Source organism: Cyprinodon tularosa, unplaced genomic scaffold (genome assembly GCF_016077235.1).
Source record: "Cyprinodon tularosa strain WSP-4 unplaced genomic scaffold, ASM1607723v1 ctg31, whole genome shotgun sequence".
Taxonomy (NCBI): Eukaryota; Metazoa; Chordata; class Actinopteri; order Cyprinodontiformes; family Cyprinodontidae; genus Cyprinodon; species Cyprinodon tularosa.
Window position 1 is genome coordinate 1,497,892 of NW_024039019.1, and position 20,820 is coordinate 1,518,711.

Consider the following 20,820-nt stretch of genomic DNA (forward strand, 5'->3'; position numbering starts at 1 on the left):
AAGGCCCGGGCAGGCACAATAATCCTGTTCCGGTGTCCTTCCATTGAGAAAAGGAGATTGCACCCTCTCCTTAAACTCACTGTTAAATTGGCATAATACTCCAATTTTCAGTGAGCAACGGACACTCAGGTGAAAACCTGAGGTTTACAACCGAGGAGGAACATGTGAAGGATCCAGCTACAAGATCATCATTAACTTATCTTCTCTTTATTGCGTGTTTTCGTTTTTTGCGAACTCTTCAAGAACATTCGTTTCTTTTTGCGCGTATTTTTGGATCGTTTCCTGACGAAGAATTCATATTCATTTTTGAAAGACTATCGAAGGAGCATAGAGACGAACTCTAACTTCTTATTGTTGAATTGTGAAAAAAAGATGAAAAAAAAAAGGTCTTTTGTAATTTTTATGTGTTTATGATGTATTTTTTTATGTTGTTATTGTTTTGTATTGACAAATTGTAATTTTTGTGGCGAGTATTGTCTTTTAAGTCTGCTGAGCATTTTTTAGTAATTTCGAGATATCTTACTCTGGTTTTCTAATTTTATACTTGGGCTGATATTTCTATTGTGTGTTTTCTTCTATTGACATAACTGAGTTTTATGATTTTTCATGTTTGATAAGTGAAATGTATTTTTAGTTAGGTTTTACTGGTTAAAATTTTGTGGTTCATCAGGTGAGTATTAAATTGTTGGACAGCGCAAGAAACATTTGATAAGTTAAGATACTGGAGTTCAGCTTCAGACACATCACCTGGCAGTGGAACTAGGAGGTGCTGTTTAAAAAGGGGACTGTTATAAAATTGGGCTAATGTTTTAGTTTTTTAGTATACTAGATAGTTTTTGGTTCCTCTATTAGAAGGCTTAATCATTTTATTTGTGAGGTCTGTATGTCTCAGACCTCAAAACGGGGACTGTTAAAGAAAAATGATTATTTTTTAGACTTTAATACAGTTAATCTTATGGCATGTGTAAACACTCTCACTTGAACATATTTCTTAATTTTGAACAAGGCTGTGTTAATGATTTAAAGCTACTAATGGGTAAGTATTTAGAGCACCATACCATAAAATGAGTATCTCCTGGGGGCGAACATTATTTAAGCCTGCAGGAGAGATTTCTGCTTGGTTTACAGAAGGTCAAAAGTCTTCCAGAATAAACAACCAGGGATGCTGTGAAAACTGAATTTATGGTGAGGCCCCCCGCATTCCACACCGAGTCTGTGAGAGCTTATCTTGTGTTTTATGACCCTGAGAATTCTAGATGCCAGGACAAGCTTTCCGCCTTTTCTTGTTAAAACAAAGAAGCAAATGACCCCAGATGTTTGCAGTAAATTTGGGGAAGCTCTAGGCAGTGTCAGAGATAGCTTTTGGTTGGACGACCGAGGGCCAGCCCTTTTTGAATGGATTAGATACAAGAGGATAAAGCTTTCTAAATAGAAGTTACAGATCAGATTTTGCTCTTGCAAACTCTCCAAAGATGTCTTGTACGTCTTTGCTTTATTTCCTTCTCTCCATTCATGTCAGGTAATGGAATGTATGTCTCTGTTGTTCTGCAGTTTCTGGTGTAGGTTTGTGCATTGTCTTATTTCTAAGTGTATGCATTGTCTTATATTGGATTAAACTCTGTAATTCTGTGATGTCAACACGCCTTGCTGATTTTCATAGTGACCACACGCAGCTCGCCGAGTGGACCTGGGGAAGGGAAGAAAATGAAAAGCCAACCTTTTTCCAAAGTTAACTATGTTAGAATATTTTCTTCCTTTACAGCGGCCATTTAACCACGAAGGGCTAATGGTAGTACGTTTCAAAGGCTTTCAAAGAAATACTGGAGCTCTGACTGGATGAAGGGGATCTTGGCCACATCCCTGACTAAGGCTCTTCTCCTCAGATTGGGAAGTTTAACAGGACTAAGAATGGTCCACTGAGCTCATTGGTCCTTTCTTCTGTATCCTGTCTGAGATTCCGGTCCCCTTCTTTCCACTTCATGCTTGGTGTTTGCGCTTTAAAATGCACCGTCATCTGTGGGGACTTATATAGACAGAAGTGTGCTTTTCCTAATCACGTCTAATCAACCGAAACATGTAGCGTTGACACCATGGTGTTGGCTAAACCCAATGGCACGGGAAGGGGGGTGCTGCAGGGGCTGCAGCCTCCCTCGTCATAGCATCAGCCCCCCATGGTGGGGGGCTGTGGAGTAACATAATATTGTACTTAAAAACATGAAGTTATTTATGTATTTATTTTAAAAGACTGTGTTTGATATGGGATTAAAATGATGGGCTGTGTATAAGATATAAACTAATGATTCATTATTTTAATATTTCATAAAAAACTAGGCTACTCCCCCGGAAGCTTCCGCCACCTCACATTCATTTAGGCATGGCTAGCAATAGGCAGCAGAAACGTATTTCTGACTATTTCGAGGTAAGAAATGGTTTTAATTCCCCTATACTGCCGCATTTAGCGTTATTTATGTGCCTATTCATCTTAGTCCTGTGGCTGAAGAAGTCTACTCTAGAATAAGGCTGCATATCACTAAATATTATGTCTGTATTAAGCTATTTAGTGATAAAATATGAAATTAGTTAATTTTTTTTTTGTGTGTTTTTTGTTTCAGATATGAAATCATTCCCCATATCCATAGTCGAATGGACTTTCAAGACGTTCAATGCTCAGTTTAGGTTATATTTAGGCCATGTTTCATTCAAGTATTCCTGATCCTGTTGATTGCGAGCTCTTGTTTGTTTTGAATGATTAAAAGAGAAGGAATAAAGTTTAAAATGTTCATGCTATGTTCCGATGCATTTTAAATGGCAGTTTTTGGCGACAAATGTAGGTCTACAATATTATGTTAAAAACGTCAGCCACAGCCCTCAACATAATGACGTCATGTGTTTTCCAACCCAGCCATCAGCCCCCCTCGCTTGAAACAGCTTCCAGCGCGCCTGGCTAAACCAGATAGCCACCAAAGTCATCCAGGCTCTGCGCTTCTACAGTGATTCTGATTCAATTTCCGACTGCATCCAAATGAAGTATGCTGGTGAAGGTTCTCAAGTCATCCAGGTCATAGTCATTCCAAAAAATTTAAAACAATCCACTGGACTTGGTTTCCAAGTTTGAAGACGTTTCGCTTCCCATCCAGGAATCTTTTTCAATTCAAAATGTCAGGAATAGCGTTGAATTTGAGCTTTTATACAGTAGCCCACTATACTACAGGGCTACAAGTATGTAGCCCTGTAGTATAGAGCATCTTCTTATGCTCTAAGGTGCATAAGAAGATGGTTAGATAGTCCTTTTTAATCTTGAATAGAGTTCCAGCATTGCAAAGAGCAAACTGTTGGCATTACCAGAGAACTATCAGCTTAGGCTGCTTCCATGTCTTCCCTGCACATCTCCATTGTTAGTGTAAGATATACACAGAGGCCTTTTTTACTAACAAACCGATAAAAAACACAAATACAACAAATAAGTAATCTTACAGAAAGTAAATTAAAATAATCAGAATATTAAATGCATTTGCTCTCAAGGCATGGCTGCTAAAATATAGTAATGAATCGGTTAATCCACATATAGACTGATGCTCATAAAAGAAAAACATTTTAATATCAGCCAAAACTATCGTCCAGCCAATTTATTGGTGTAAATTAATTTTGTCTCTCAGCGTAGATCTAGCTTTTCTTCCATTCTCTATTATGTTTTATCTATTATGTCAAAAATTACTGTGGAATTGGTAAACAAGTTCGAGTTCAAACTTAAGGATGCTGATAATCTACAAGGATGGTTTCTGGGTGGATTAACCAGCAGAAGCAATTAGACCGTCGACAGGGAGCAGAACCTTTAGAAACCTAAATTAGGATGAGGAAGATTAGTTGAAAATCATCCTATGAGGGCTCAGTTCCTTCTATGAAACTGAAGCAGTAAGTCACAAAATGACAACAGGCTTTATTATTTATTATTGGTTTATGCTGAACATGTGTAAAACAGTCCACACAGCCAGATTACCCCTCTTGTTGTTTGGATTATAATTTTCTTTGATTCTATTGTCACTCTTGGTCAAATTCTGACGACTCTTATGTTAACATCTTTTTCCAGATTAAAGAAAAATAAAGATTATTTCACTAAATTACCATAGCTGTGCTATAAAATTGTAAAAATGGCTGTAGTTTATAAAATAGTCAGACAGATATCTGAGGAAAAATAACTTAAAGCACTACTAAAGAACAGCAGTTTTGGTAGATTTTGGCTCCCCCCAGTGGACAGAATCTTTATTGTTTTGCCTGAAGGAAGAAAGCTTTCCCCTGAGGAACAATGTGGTAACATCCTGACCTCTGGTCATCTTCAGGTGGATTAAACTACAATCCTGTCTCCAGTGCCTGAATGATGAACAGCAATGAAGTCATGAAACAAACTGGTGAAACAAAGTCAAATGGAGATGTTGAAAATAAGAAACTTTTAACTAAGAGCCTTGAAAGCAATAAAAATAATGTTATGTTGGATAATTTGACAGAAAACGCATATAGATCCAAGCAGGAATGAGCCGGGAAATAAACCCTGCATAGCTTGCAGGAATATACAGCCTGTAAGAGAAGTTTTTTGCATCGTCTGAACTGATGACGTGGGGCCGCCCTCCTGCGGACCCATCACCCACAGAAGGATCGGGTGCAGAGGGGAGGGTTGGGTGCAGAGAGGACTGGGTGACGGTTTAGGCGGGGTGCCTCAACGACCCGGTATGCATATGCAGCTTTTGGCTGTAGGGATGTGGAACGTCACCCCGCTAGGGAGTAAGGAGCATGAGCTTGAGCAGGAGGTTAAGAGGTACCAGCTAGATATAGTCGGGCTCACCTCCATGCACAGCTTGGTTTCCAGATCCCATCTTCTGTAGAGAGGCACAACGCTCCACTTCCCTGGCATTGCCCGTGGGAAGAGACGGCAGGCCTGGGTGGCCTTGCTCATTGCCCCCTAGCTCAGTTGTTACGTTTTGGAGTTCACCCAAGTGAACGAGAAGCTTGTGTCCCTACCCGTTCAGTTTGGGGACAGGTCTCTCACCGTTGTCCAACATCGGTGCAGTGTACCCGGCCTTCTTAGAGTCCCTGGGAGGGGTATTTGATGGTGCTCCAACTGGGGACTCCATTGTTCTACAGAGGAACTTCAACTCCCACGTGGGCAGCGACAGTAAGACCTGGACAGAGGCAATTGGAAGGAATGGCATCCCAGATCTGAGCCCAAGCTGTTTTATGTTATTGGACTTCTATGCTAATCACAGTTTGTCCATAACGAACACCATGTTCGAGCATAACGGTGTCCATAAGTGTACGTGGCACCAGGACACCCTAGGCCTGAGGTCAATGATAGAATTTATAGTTGTCATTTGATATCCGGTCACATGTCTTGCACACTCGGGTGAAGAGAGATGCTGAGCTGTCAACCGGTCCCCACCTGGTGGTGAGCTTGATCCGACGGCAGGGGAGGAAGCCGGTCAGATCTAGCAGGCCTAAGCGTGTGTAAGCGGGTCTTTTGGCAACGTCTGGTGGTTCCCTCAGTTAATGTATTTAACTCCCACCTCCAGAAGAGTTTCTCCCAGATCCTGAGGGAGGTTGAAGACATGGAGTTAGAGTGGTCAATTTTCTCCTCCTCCAGTGTCGATGTAGCTGTGGCTGTAAGGTCTCTGGTGCTAGGGTTAGCAAAACCTGTTTAAATAATTGGCAATCCCCAAACCCATCGGTGGAACCAGGAAGTAGCGTGGCAGTCGGGCACAGGACCCCTTGACTGGCAGACCGGGGTGGTGGTCCCCCTCTTTAAAAAAGGGGGATAGGAGGGTGTGCTCCAATTACAGAGGGATCACACTTCTCATCCTCACTGGTAAGGTCTACTCCAGGATGCTGGAGAGAAGGATCCGGTCGATAGCTGAACCTCAGATCCAGGAGGAACAATGCCGTTTCCCTCCTGGTCACTGCACACTGGACCAGCTCTATACCCTTCATTGGGTGCTCGAGGGTTCATGTGAGTTCGCCCAATCAGTCCACGTGTTTTGTGGATCTGGAAAAGGCATTCGACCTTGTCCCATGCTGTGTCCCGTGGGGGGGTGCTCCAGGAGTATGGGGTCCGGGGCTCTCTGTTAAGTCTGTCTGTTCTCTGTATGACTGCAGCAGGAGCTTGGTTCACGTTGCCGGCAGTAAGTATGACCCATTTCCTGTGCATATTGGTCTTCGCCAGGGCCGTGTGCCAATTATCTTGGGGTCGTGTGAGGGACAGATGGAGCATGAGTTTAATAGACTGATCGGTGCAGCATTTGCAGGGAGCAAATCTCTCGAATACAAGATCGCGAATACAAGTGGCCGAAATGAGTCTCCTTCGCAGAGCGGCAAGGTACACCCTTCGAGATCAGGTGACTAGCTGGGCTTCCCAGGAGGAGCTCGGAGTAGGAGGTTCGACTGAGGTGGCTCAGGACATGCTGGAAGGGACTATGTCTCTGAGCTGGCCTGGTGTCGCCTCGGGGTCCCCCAAGAAAAGCTGGAGGAGTTGTGTGTGGATCTGGAAGTCTGGGCATCTCTGCTTTGACTGCTGCCTCCGCGACCCGGCCCCAGATAAAGCGGAAGAAAATGGATGGATGGATGGATGGATGGATGGATAGATGACAAGCATGCATCGCAGTTCTACTTTATATAGACCTTAACTGATGATTAAATTAATTAAATGAAGGATTAAAAAATTTAATTTAATCTGTTGGGTAGAAAAAATGGACACCTAAAGGAAACCGCTTCACCTGTCAAAGATAAATGCACTTCTACTTTTTATCAAAATAGAGTTATTAGTAAAGTACTTTATAAAACCAGATTACAGGATATAAACTAAATAAGGAGCAGAATACACAGTTCAGTACTTACAGCAGCGCATAGAGAGCATAGGACACAGTGGGCAGGTACAGGCCAAACTTCAGGAAGGATGCTACCCTCCAGCCTCTGACTTCAGGCTCAACTCACTCTTCCTCAGGTTTCTGCTTCTTCTTTTCTTGATTGCATCTCACCTCCAGACCAAACAGTGCATCCACAGGTCTGCTGTTGATTTTACAGTTGTTGCGGCTGCATATTCAAAGGTACTATTGTTGCCTCATTTCCATCTTAGCGTGCTCTGATCACAAAGCACCATTTCAGAGAAGGCTGTCAGTCCAGGGACACAGTGAGCCAAACCTGCATCACACGGGAGGCGTTAGAGGCATCACTATGGGCCAGTGCAAAAAAAAGGAAAATGTAAACGCAGAAACAACACAAGCACAGCGCAGAAAGGAGGGGAAAAGGGAGTAAGGTACAGGGAGAGCAGAACACCAGAGTCCATGACTGTGGAAAGTTTGCCTCACTGCTTGTATGCTTGACAGCTGTCTGATGGTGTGTCTTCACAGGCCCCCCTGTGGGTGTTTCTTCTCATGTAAAATGGGTACTTGCATGATGTTTGATTTATATGCTTTACAAGCTGATAGCATTTAGCACTTGTTAAGTCATCTGGAATATCTGCAGATGTACTGTCATGGCAGTTCGGCTGACTGTTGCCGTGGATACTCAACTCTGATGAGTTCAAACAGAAGAAGGTAGAGGCGAGGTGTAATACATCTGACAGTGAAGCCTGTTTTTTAAACTCCCCATTATGTGTAGCCATCTGTTCCCTGGCCGGACTGAGTGTGTCTGAAATCCTCTGGACGTGTGTTTTGGCAAAGAAAATCCAAGAGTGTGACTCCTGCCCCCATCACCAGTGTGTTTGTCACAGTTGTAACTCCTCAGGGTTTTGGAGATTAAATGTGCTGTGCCAGTGGCGAAGTTGCAGAAGCCGCTTAGCAATCTATTAGCGTCGGACTGTGGTGGATATGCAAGCTGTCTATTCGCTGCCATTTGAGTGTTTCTGTCCCTCTAAAGTGAAAATGTGGCTATTGCTAGCCATGACTCCCATGTCAGCTCGTAGATGTAGACGATGATGAAGCCGGAATAAGGAATTACTGCGCTGAAGTTGTATTCCAGTATTTGATGCCCCACTGCGCCCATGTGTGCCCTAGAGCACTGCTACCTGAATGGTCCCTGTGTCTGTCTGCAAATTCATGGACCTCTGAAAAAAGCTATAGAGTAAGAAACAAGGAGCACTTATAGGTCATTATGGATTTTAAAAAAGACCCCCTAAAAGGAAAAAAAAATGTAAAAGCCTCACTTTATTGGTTCAAATCTGTTATTAAGAAATATCTAATTCTGTTTTTTCTAAAGAAAACAAATCAAAAAGCAATCATCTATTTCTTCAGTCAACTACACAGAACAAAATTATGCATCAGTAATAATGTTTCATCAACCTCAATAAGAACAGAGCTAGAAGGAAATGTTTAGCTTCATTAAGTCCACATTTTAATGTTTTGTTTAAAGAGCTCTGGATCTAAGAAAAAAAAAAAAACAGAATTATTTGAGTAAAATACTGAACAAATGCATGTTGGATGAAGGCTTGTTGAGGTCAAAGAATAACATATCTGATTGAAAGGATATTTTAGCAATAAATCAACTTTTATTTTTAACTCCTAACACCAAATGAAACATCTTAGATCTCCAGTATGTCATGTGGTCTTTATCAAACAGCTCTCTCATCTTAAAGGAGACTCAGCTGTACTGTGATAGAAAATCTCCACTTAGCTTTAAAGGGAAACACCATTTTTATTTTATTTTACATTATATCATGTTCTACTCACCCATATGAGTTTTGTGTCATTTGGAGCTGTTCTGAAGATATTCCGTTAGGTTATATCCAAGCGGTGCGTTTATGACGTCATCCGCACGCTGCCAGTCACAACTTCAGTCCGGCTTGCACGGATGACATCATACAGGCGCCGCATAGTTTTTAAAAGATATAAATATAAAAAATATAACTGCGGATGACTGGGGGACTGTGATTCGCCTACATGTTATGAATGCTGGTGTACAATAAATGATCAATTATGAACAGTTCAGTTTGTGCCTTCATGTCGTTAGTAAGATGTTACTTGGATATAACCTAACGGAATATCTTTAGAACAGCTCCGAATGACACAAAACTCATATGGGTGAGTAGAACATGATGTAATAACATAAAATCAAAGGCCCAATGTAAAAAAAAAATGTGTTTCCCTTTAAAGAAAGCTCAAAGGTATCAACCTGCATTGTGTTGTGGAGCGATTCCATGCTCTACAAGACAGTGATCCTACGTGAAATTCAGTGCATGTCCTTCCACTACTATCATGTGTTCTCCATACTTTTCACATGCATGAGCCTGTAACGCACACTGCAGCTCCTTGTGCCATTAACTTTGCACCTGCTGTGTAGTGAGGAAACACATAAGAACTGATGGCATCACAGGAATCCTGCCTTTGAGCAGTGAATTGGACTGCACTGCTTTGAGACCAAAGGCAGAGAATCCCAACCATCCTCTGCAGTGACATGAGAGGAAAAGAGGAAGATATAAAAGAGAAAGGGTAATTTAGAGGAAGGGCATATTACCTTGGCCACCCAGGTTTGGGTTAGTGTAGTCCCATGTGTCCTGGTCATTCTTGAAGACATTAAGTCGTGCAGGCTGTTCCAGAAGAGGGATTAGAAAAATCTAAATTAGAGTTTTTATACCATCATTTGGGAGAGCTATGCCCCTTTTCTATTTGCTCTACTGAGGCCAGCTCTGCTGCACTGCTCTGTTAGGAGGGTTTCCATCACTCGTTTATTTCTTCATTCATGCTCAGGAGCTCAAGTAGGTATGAAATGTAACGTGGCACAAACTATTGTTTACTGTTTGGCTCACAGTCTAACCTCAGACCTTTTAATCAATCAGCAGCTATGTATAGCGTCTCATCGCTGCACCCCCCAACCACCCGTAACTGCGGGAATCGGGATGCAGTCCATATGATCAGCTGATTTGTCTTTATGTCCCAGCACTAACCCAAACCTCAGCAGAACGCCTCATTATATCACCTGTTCTTAACCAGTTCTTAGTTGAGATTTCCAGGTGTGTCTTGGGGAGTGTTGACCTAGTAGTTAGAGCAGTGCGCTTGTGCTCTGAGAATGTTGCAAGTATCCAGTTTGATCCCCACAGCCTCCATTCTGGGTTCCTGAACAATATATATATATAAAAGTATATATATTAGGGATGGAACGGTTTATGAAAACCGTCCAAACCGTTCGGTTCGATTCGTGTGTGTTTCGTTCGGTTCATGCGCTGCTCCTTTTTCTCATAGGCGAAGCGTTTACACTCCAGAGCAGAAGGTGGCGGTACTGCGACCAAAGCCAACCACCAGTAGTAAAGAAGAAGAAGAAGAAGAAGAAGCGAAGCAGCGTAGCCGGGTGTAGCAGAAAAAAATCAGTTGTTGTGGAGAATTGTGTGGGTATGGCGAGTGGGAAAGAACAGGAGTTGGAAGACGCGCCAGCAGCACTTTATAGGTCTGCTGTATGGGAGCGCTTTGCATTTAGAGTGACCTACGATGACGGCAGAAAGAAAGTTGTGGATAAAAGTGCAACAGTGTGCAAGCATTGTGCAACACATTTTGTTTATGCTAACAGCAACATGACCAACATGTCATGCTAACCCCGAAATCCCACATACTCCATCAGCGCCCCGCTCCGCTCCACCCCGCTGGGCACCAGACCGCCTGCACAAAGCAAAGCCTACAGCCTCCACTGTGGCTCCCGTCCGCTCCGAGTTCCTTGGAGATCGTAGAGGGCATGCGCGAGATGATTAAATTCAAAGCAGCAAAACATGCGGAAATTATCAATGGTTTCCGCAAATCATTAAAAATAATTACAATTCATTAATTTTTATTAATTTTTTTATTTTTCGATGTAACAATAAACCGAAAACCGTGACCACAAAACCGTGAACCGAACCGAACCGTGGATGTTGTGAACCGTTCCACCCCTAATATATATATAATCATAGTTTTGTTCTCCATCATGTGTATAGTTGTACACATTTAAAGTCTCTTCTTTGTCTAAATTAACATTGCTATCCATTGTTTACTGCTGTAAAGCCAAACACACTCTCTGTTCTGTATACAGAAGTAACTTTTTCTCTCAAAAACAACTCAAAAGGCAGAAATAGTTCATATATAAGATTTTAATTTAAAATCCAATTTCTCATACATTTTTCCAAACATTGATGAAAATGGGTTAATAACCTGCAATATGCTCTTTAATGGAGCTTATCTGCCTCTGTGTTTGCAGTCAGATGCTGCAGATCTTCTATTAGTCTACTGTGGAGAGTCTGATCTCTTCCTCCATCATCTGCTGGGGTAACACTATCAGAGCTAATGACTTAGGAAAAGCTCAACCAGCTGACAAAGAAGGCCGGCTCTGTTCTAGGAACTCCTCTAGAACCTCTGGAGATGATTTCCCACAAAATGAATACTTAATAAATTAAGAAGATTATGGATAATCTTGATTATCTTCTTCAAAAGACAGCAGACCTGCTACAGGAGATCCTTCCTGCTCAATCCTATTAATATCCACCACAATTCATTTATAAAAAGAAAGCCTTCCACTTATGCCATTTATTTTCCTTTTGGGATCAATACAGTCTTTGTAATAAAACTGAAGGACATGTCAGCTTCCTAAATTATAGACGCAGGTATACTATATTGATCCAAATCAGCAGACCAGACTTAGCAGCTATGTCTCCTGTTTATCCCAGCGCTGCGGTTAGACCCGGCACTGTGTGTCCCGAGCCCGTAAGATCATCAATGACCCCTAACACCTCCCACCATGGACTTTTTCCCCACACAAGGCACAAATCTCGACTCTGCATCAAACTGTAAACATCATATTTGTACTACATGGCAATTTTTCAAATCCCTTTAAATAGAATTCAACTCATTGTTCTTCAGCATTTGGAACCATATTTATTTTTGTATTTTGCCTTGCATTGAACCTTCCATATCAATGCCTTTTGCACTATGTCTTTAAACTGATTTTTCCTTTTCTCCTACACTGTTTACATTTTGATCACTGCTGCACTTTATAAATGGAAATGTTAATTTCATTTATAAGCTGCTCTTTCCCTGTTGGAAAGCTGCATGCGTAGAAATAAAGTTTGTCTAAGTCTATGTCAAATTACCCTGAGGAAGCCATCTGCTACTCTTTTCCTTGTCCCTGCTCTCGGCTCTCTTCTGTGGAATCTAGTGGATCGATCTGACTGCTCTGTATACTAGAATAAGAGCCATAAATTGCTGACTAGTATTTATTGGAGATATTAGCGTTTTGTTCCTGTAAAGGTATCAGCCAATGCGTGCTGTTGGCCGATTCATTAGTGCATCCATCAGACATACCTTGATGACACGAGAAGTGCATATTTCTACTCACTAGATTTCCTGGAGTAAATATTTTTCCACTATTGTTGCAAGCAATCAATATGTACAATAAATATAGATAAAAGAAAAAAGCAACCCAGAAATAAAAAAAATGGAAAACCTCTTAATGAAAAAAAAAAAAGGTTTGTGAGTTAAATTTTGCAGGTTCTCAGATTTTAATATATATTTCAAGAAAATAATTTCAGATTTTATTCTTCAAATTTCTGGTTTTTTAGAGAGAGTTCCTGAAATTGCATTCTTTTTTAAATTGCAGCTTACTGATCACCTGTCTTCACTAACCCCTTGCTCACACTGGCTCCGGTGCGGTTACCGAGCCGACGGAGACCGCAACTCCTGCACACCCCCTCTCACACCGCCCTTTTGACTACGGTGCGGTGCGGCTCTGCGGCTCCGGCAACAGGTCCGGAGATTTAACAGAAGTTCACTTGAGTTCACCTAACTTCACGCGATAACACGGCCCAAATAAGGATATTTGCGAGAGCTTGTTGCGGAGGGCTCCGGCACGCCGCAAGGATAGCTTTCTTGCGGAATTTTCTGCAGCGCCGGAGTGTCTCGGTAACCGCAGCCGGACAGCTCAGCAGCCGGTGAGAGAGGTTTACGTCTTTTTAATGACTTGGAATCACTGCGGCGCCGCACCCACCGCACCGCAACGGTAAGACCGGAGTCGGTGTGAGCCTGGGGTTATAGGTACAGTATGAATATATACATATGTATATATATATTCATTCTGTAATACTGACAATATGTTGAAAATTTTTTTCACTGAGGCTGCTTCAAATTGACATATGTCCTAACAAAATGGCTGTGATCACAATGTCTTTTTAATTTGAAGAATGTATAAAAACGATGTGTTCATTCATCTCACACCAAACCCTATGTACAGCAGGGGGCGGTAATAACCTGTTGTTTGCAACCAGAGAGAAAGAGGAAGAAGTGTAAACATGGTGGCTAGGCTAATGGCTAGCAGATCACAAGCTATCTAATTCATAATGTAAGATTCACGAAGTGCTGCCCTTTTCGGAACATATGGTTACATTATCAAAGCAAACACGGACAAGTTTTGGTTGTATAGCACATTTACAGCGACATACATAAACATTACCTTTTCATGACTGCAAAAATATCTTGTTAATAAAACCAAATTAGGATATTCAGCGCCCATGTAGGACCTTTGACGAAGCTGGCATATACTGTTTTTCAACTGGCATAAGCCGGTTCCCACCTGGCAAATGCCAGTTGGTAACTGGCATTTACCTGTTGGAGCTCCTGAACCAAAGGGTATATGCCAGTTGGTAACCGGGGTTTGGGTTTTTAGTTTGCAATGTCTCTGAACTCATTTAGATGGATGTGATGCCATCGACAGAGAATTAGTCTTTTATTTACTTCTAGCTTCTCTCCTGTTCTTGCCAAACCTATACTTTAACGACCAAAAAAAGTACAGTTGAGCATGAAAGTTTACATAACCTTCCATTAAAAAAAAAAAAAACAGGTGTTAGTAAAATAATTATAAATGAAACATAAAAAAATTTAACCATGACATTGATTTTTAATGTATATGTATAGAAAACATATGTATGTATTAATAAATAATCAAGTAAACAATTCTGATGGAGCTCATGACCTAAAATGTTGAGAAAAAAAACCAAAAGCAATAATCGCTGAACTCAGGTGTTTTCTGTAACGATCAGAAAACGTTCAGTCACGTTCAGTCACAGGGATGTTGGTTCACTGTTCATCAGCAATGTACTTTAATTTATCTGAGACTGTTTTTTTTTTTTAAATAAAAATAATTTCTTAAAGTAATTATGCCATTTTCTTTAATAGGAGGGTTTGTTAACTTTGAAGCTTAACTGTATCTGTAGTGGGCCGCTATGCTCAAGTTAGCTGACACTGAAATTAGGGCAAATACGCTAATTTGGGTCAATACCCCCAAAAAGCGCTCACATCGGAGGCAATACACCCTCTACTGGTTGATCTTTACTGTAGACACTGGAATCCTATTGTTTTTTTGTTTCTAAAAATTGTTTGGTTCAAATATTTATTAATGGTCCCTAATCAACCCCCATATGGTGCTGGCAAACTGCCCTTATTTAACCCTGGTATGGTGGTGGCAATATCCCCTAATTGAACCGCCATACAGTGGTGGCAGTCTGCCCTGATTGAACCCTGGTATGGTGGTGGCAAACTTTAGAGCAATGATACACAGTGTCTCTTTTCTCTTTTCACTGAAAGCACAGTCAAGATGTAAACACTTCACACAGAGGCCGGGTGCCGCCCCATTGGCTGAGGCCACCCTCTGACCCGGATATTGTCACTTTATACTTACTTAAAAACAAATATTTAAGACATTCTTTCATATAAAATAATAAAAAAAATCTGCATGATTTTTGTTAGCAATTTAATGTTATTCATGTTTAGATTTTTGAATATGGTTTTATTTTTTTATCTTTAATGAGTAAATTAATGTTTAATTAAATATAAATTGTAGCCCAGGGCTTCAAGCTAAAGCTCCAGCTGTCAGGATTACTACCAGTTTCAGAGTTTCAATTTTCAATAGAAAACAAAATCCACAAAGGAAAAATACGTACCTTTGCATATTCAATTTTCAGAGTGCAACAGCCAGAGTAGATGTCTGCTCCATTTATAGAGGCTTTAGCCCTCTGGGCACTCTGGACCGAATCAAATGTAGGACTTCATGTTAAGGTCAAATAATAGGTTAAAAAAAAGAATGGAATTAATGATCATTAGTGTAATATCCAACTAGGCCTGGGCAAAAAATAAATAAATTGGGATTCAATAATTGAATTCGATTTTTTGGTTGTGGGCGATTCAAAAGAAAGAGAAAAAAAGTAAATTTTTTAAAATCCTGTTTGTGTCATGATCTGGCCTGTTTGCTCTCCCTTAATTAGTCATTCCCTTCACCTGTCGTTTTTCCCTCCCTGCCTTAATTATAATTTATTCCTCTCACCTGTTTCCTGTTGGTTATATTCAGTTCAGCCTATACCCCTTGAGAGGGGTGCAATCCAGCCGATGGGCTGACAGCTGACGCGGCTCGCGTCACCCAGAGTGTCCGGATCCAGGACATGAGATATGAACCATGAACTAAAACTGAACAGAACGACTAACAAACAAGTAGACAAGAAATGATCTGGCACTGAATGCTCAGGCTGAACTGTATATAACCAACAGGAAACAGGTGAGAGGAATAAATTATAATTGAGGCAGAGAGGGAAAAACAACAGGTGAAAGGAATGACTAATTAAGGGAGAGCAAACAGGCCAGATCATGACAGTTTGGCTATGACTTCATCCTGGAGAGAAATATCAGCTGTACTCCTGCCATTTAAAACTTGTTTATAGATGTTGAAGTGTGGCCTGTTTTTCAGTGTAGTCCTGTTTCTCTGACTGTGACTAACTAGATGTGCGTCCAGATAATTGACAAGTTAGCTGTTAATAGAAGCACAGCTGCCAATAGGGGGCAAGGTACTGATGTGCCCCCCCACATAAACAAATATATGGTGACCCATTTGCACTTATTGTTTTCTTAATAACTATGGAGTAAAAAAATCAGAAGAAAATCCTAACTCTAATTAAAAAAAAAAAGAAAAAAAAAAAGAGATTTTATTTTTTTTAGGCCATATTGCCAACCTCTACATCAGACTGTGTGAAACATGAAAAGAACATCGCCAACAAAGAAAAGTTCACATGTTGAAAAGGATATTCCACCATGGCTTGAACACCATTCTTTCTGAAGATCACAATCCTCTGCACAGGGCCACAGTTGTTACAAATAGTGTAGAGGACGTCCTGCAAGACACAAAGAAAGTTAAACAAGTTTTCATGATAAGATTTAACATGAATATGGTAAAAAAACAGGCAGCACGTTCTGTCTGAAGAAACTGTCCTTAAGTTGGTTCAAATTTATTGGAAGCATGAGTTGTTGTAAACACAAACAGACCATTTTTAACCTCTCTTAATACATCCCAAAAACCCATGTCTCTTTGGTACATGGGGTTATGGACCCTACTTAATGCATTACTTCCACTGGAAAGGTGCTACAAACCCCTTTCTTTTGCAACATTTCTGTATGCTGTCCCCCCATGACTGCATTTACATGCAGCCACAGGGGAACAGATGCCACACAGCTGCCAGCGAGGGGTTAGACAGCCTTTTATACCCAGAGGGAAGGGAGCCAAGTGCCGACTGTTACCAAGTTAACCCATGTTTGAAAAACACGTGAATAGGCATAGGGCTAGATAAAAAATTTATGCCATATTAATTTGGCTTTTCTAAGATTTTTGTTTCCAAATAACATACATATCAGAATAAATTATGTTAAAAAATATTATACTCAGACTTCAATTCATTGCTACGAAATATGAGAGAAAATGGCGCTCTACATGCCTACGGGAATCCTACCTAGTAAATATATATAGGATTAGACTTAGACTTATGCTACGTTGAGACCGCACGCAGCAGAAATGGCAAAAACGGACCTGCTGCTTCATTTTTGATGCTTGTATAAGTTTAGTTCTGACACGCGGCTAGAGCAGCAAAGATGCCTCAGCTGGTCGAAAATTGGGTCGAATGGGCGGAGCTACCCAATGCTTTCTTTACCTGTAACAATGGCAGCTATATTTGCTGTGATCAGTTTAAAAAAAAAAGTAGTTTTAATATGTTTTTAAATGAGAATATCCACCTGAAAATTTGATCCATGCAGTCAGTTCATTCCAGATTACCATTCTGCCTCCAAATATTATTTCTCTGTTGGAGTCGCTCAGACACCCGTACACCGCCTGGCCCAGTCGCCTCTTTGCGGTTTACGGGTACTGTTCGCGGCGGCTGGAAGGCGTTTTTCAGGTACGTAACCCAAACTGCACGCACCAGGATGATAAAAGCAAACATATTTTGCCAGCAAGTTTCTACATTTGAAGTTAATTTAGGCGTTAATGAACTGTTTCAGAGGAGTGTTCATAGTGATCTTCATCAGCGTTGCTGTGTCTGTCTCCCTGCCAGCTCCTAGGTCAGCTTTTTTGATTGCTTGATGTGGCGCATCACGCAGCAAAAGTTCAGTTTTTCCAACTCTAGCAGCTGCTGCTTCTGAAGCGCGTCAGATGCTCAGGAGCTCATGAGGCGCTGTTTCGGAAGCTCAGACTCGCTGCTCCTGAAACGCGCTGCAGCACCTTTTGCTGCGCCTTGATGCGCGGCAACCATTGAATTTGCATTTAAACTAGCTGCTTCTGCAGCATGCGGTCTGAACTTTTATTGTCATTTTGTAAACACAGAGTGTATACAAAACAAAATTTAGTTTTGTACGGCTTTCATGACATTTCCATTTTTTAAGGTGCAGCAGTGATCAAATGTAAACAGTGTGGGAGAAAAAACATGTTACAAAAAATGCATTGCTGTGTTAGTTCAGAGCAATTAGATATACATGGTGCAACTATGCAGTGTTTTGGTTTGGTGTTATCAGTGTGATGCAGAGTCTGGGACAGGATTTAGAGATTTTTCAACAGTTCAGCAATCTGATGGCAATCAGGAAAAAGCTGTTGCGGAATCTGCTGGCCCTGCATTGAATGCTGCAAAGCCTCTTCCTAGAGGGCGGCAGGGAGACAGTCCATGGTGGGGGTGTGAGGGGTCATTGATAATGTTACGGCCTCGGGACACACAGCGCTGGGATGAAATGTCTTTAATGGAGGGAAGAGGAGCCCCGATGATCTTCACTGCTGTTCTCACTACTCTTTTCACTTTCTTCCAGTCTGCAGGGGTGCAGCCTCCACACCACACAATGAGATAGCTAGCTCTATGGTGCTTCTGTATAACGTTGTGGGGATGGGTGGAGGCAGGTGGGCTCTCTTCATCCTCCGCAGGAAGTAACTGCTTTAGACTTAGACTGCTGGAGGACATAGGGACCGCTTTTCATCATTCTATCTCTATTCTCCCATTGTGCAGCATTGGATAGTTCAATCTCTGATGTTCTGCTCTCTCTGCTTTTTCTCACCATAGGAGCTTAATCTGGTCTGACCAAATGCTGCATTAAAAGCTGCATATTTTCCTTAAGGTGGTTTTGAATATACATACAAAAAATGTTCAATAATAAGTGTGCAATAAAGACTTAAGTTGTTAAACACCATTATACAAATGAAAATGATCTGTGTGTAAATTACCGTGGTGATGGGATAGATGGGGTTTAAGATTGTGAGCAGCAGAACGTTGTTGACACTCCTACTGTCATCCGGGTCTCCAGGCCGAGAGATCTTTTGACTGGTGGAGTAGTTGATGAAAGCAGGATGGCCTGCAATATAAACCTGGTTTTCAGCTGCATAAGTAACAGCATTGCAGGAACCGTTCATATCCTCATACTCCACCAGAGCCTGGCGCTTCTTGGGCATCATGACAACATAGCTGAAAGGAAAGAAGGCACATTTCTGTATTTAACCGAATGAGTGAATGAGAGAAGTTTTAGGGATAAACCACTTTTTTGTACAAACTCATCAAAAAATTATAACTTCAAATAAATTTTTTTATTATTTTAATTGGAGTATTTTTAGGCCATATCGCCCAGCCCTACCAAATGTATTTATAATTGTACAGTCGTGTAGCACATTCACCACCAAAGCAAAGTCTTTGTATTTAAAATACATTAAAATAACGCTTTTTTTCCCAGGTTTTGATGTTTGTTCTCAAAAACTGGAAAGCAAGAAAAAAACATATTTGTATATATAACTTGTTAAATTCTGATAACATGGGTTATTACCTGATTGTCCCAAACTCCTGCAGGGCCTCCACCAGGTCCGCCTCCATGATACCATCTGCCAGTCCCCTGATGTGCACCACTGGAGAGGGCAGTGGTTTGTGAGGGTCATCATAACCTTCCTAAATAGATTTGAAAAAAAAATAGATTTTTAAACAAAAGTAACAAATTGATGTAGAAGAATGCATGACATCTGCAAATTGTCCATTTATATTAATTACAAGCAAATATAAAAACACAAAAATAAGTGTATAAATGTGTTATTGACAACACTAAGATTGGCAATAAACCAGTTCATCATGTCTGATCATTAGCAGAGAGGTTAAAATCACAGGGAATATTTTATCCATTTGATTTAGAACTGAAGTTTGGTAAAAGATTGTTTTGAACAACAGCTGTCCGCATCTAACCAGCTGTTTTAGCTTTAGCATCAAACTGATTTATAATTTGACAAACGAGTCCTTCCCTATTGGAAATCAAAACAGTTATTATGTTGTGCTTTAACATGACCAGAAAAACAACAGTTCAGACAGAAATAGATCCTTTGTTTTGGGACACACGCTAGAACTATAACTCTATGTGCAAAATAGCTAGGTTAGCTAACGCCTGCTACACCCAGTGTCCGATATAGAATAGAAAATAGAATTCAACTTTATTGTCATTGCATTGTTACAAGTCCAAAGCAATTAAATTCACTCTCTGCATTTAACCCTTCCCTTTGTGATATTCAATATTTTAAACAGCCATTGCTACAACAGAACGCGGCTACGAAAGTTCAGATGGTTTGAACTGCAGAGGTACAAACCAACCGTCGTCATGACGCCTTCTTCAGTTTTCTGTCTTTTCGTCACTCTGTCGCTTTCGCTGTAATATCGGGATGCAGCAGCAGCCATGTTTGTCGGGTCCACTGGTACTGCATATGTAGAGCAAGGGGCGGGGACGGACCGCTGCCAGTCTCATACCTTATATGGACATCCTCTCCGGAAATGAAGGGGGCGCTAATGATACTTTTTCCTGTAACAGCAGCGTTTATAAATATATTATAAATATTAACAACGCATTTTATTTGACAACGCATTTGAAAACACACAAGAATACGAAAGAGGATAAGAGCCACTGAAAAAAAAAAAAAAAGTTTACTGATTTTTACATTTTATTTCAGTTTAATATGGGGGGGGGGGGGGGGGGGGGGGGGGGGGTCATAATTCTGAGATTTAATCCAGAATTCTGAGATTAAAGTCAGAATTCTGAGAAAAAAATTATAATTCTGAGAAAAAAATCATAATTCTGAGATTAAAGCCAGATTTCTGACTTTTTTCCCCATATTAAACTGGAAAAAAAAAAGTAAAAATCAGTTAACATTTTTTTTCCCCCAGTGGCCCTAATCCTTTTCCGTACAGAACACTTTCTACATTAAAAATACAAATTAAACAGTAAAAAAATGTCTACAAAATGGGTTCAATGACAATCCAAAATAAGCAAGAAAAAGGAATCATTATGGAGATATATTTATCTATTACAACCTATCTATACCAAACAAAAGCCATAAAACATAAATCAAATTAATAATTTTGAGAGAAATGTACATTACATTAAGAAAGTATTTATCCATCCATTTATTTTCACACGCACGCTTCAGGGCTGGTTTTACTCCCGCAGCAGTGTGTCGCAGTGAGCTTGTCGCAGATATGATGCAGATATTTTTATTTTATGCCCAATTTTGAAG

The 20,820-nt window shown here is 40.7% G+C and overlaps 1 protein-coding gene across 7 annotated transcripts in view; it reads right to left on the bottom strand.

Moving 5' to 3' along the window:
• Positions 1–20,054, bottom strand: part of LOC119788103 (heterogeneous nuclear ribonucleoprotein L-like) — a 34,995-nt gene extending 14,941 nt beyond the window's left edge. For 6 of the 7 annotated variants that reach the window (XM_038292249.1, XM_038292248.1, XM_038292251.1 and 3 more), the window contains exons 1-6: positions 19,904–20,054; positions 19,098–19,216; positions 18,508–18,745; positions 16,062–16,147; positions 14,930–15,026; positions 9,493–9,565 (exon numbers count right to left, since the gene is read on the bottom strand). In XM_038292249.1, coding sequence (XP_038148177.1) covers positions 9,493–9,565; positions 14,930–15,026; positions 16,062–16,147; positions 18,508–18,745; positions 19,098–19,216; positions 19,904–19,987 — 697 coding nt within the window. In that variant the 5' untranslated portion in view covers positions 19,988–20,054. The remainder of the gene's footprint in view (positions 1–9,492; positions 9,566–14,929; positions 15,027–16,061; positions 16,148–18,507; positions 18,746–19,097; positions 19,217–19,903) is intronic. The other variant, XM_038292253.1, reaches the window with a different exon arrangement.
• Positions 20,055–20,820: the final 766 nt, after the last annotated feature.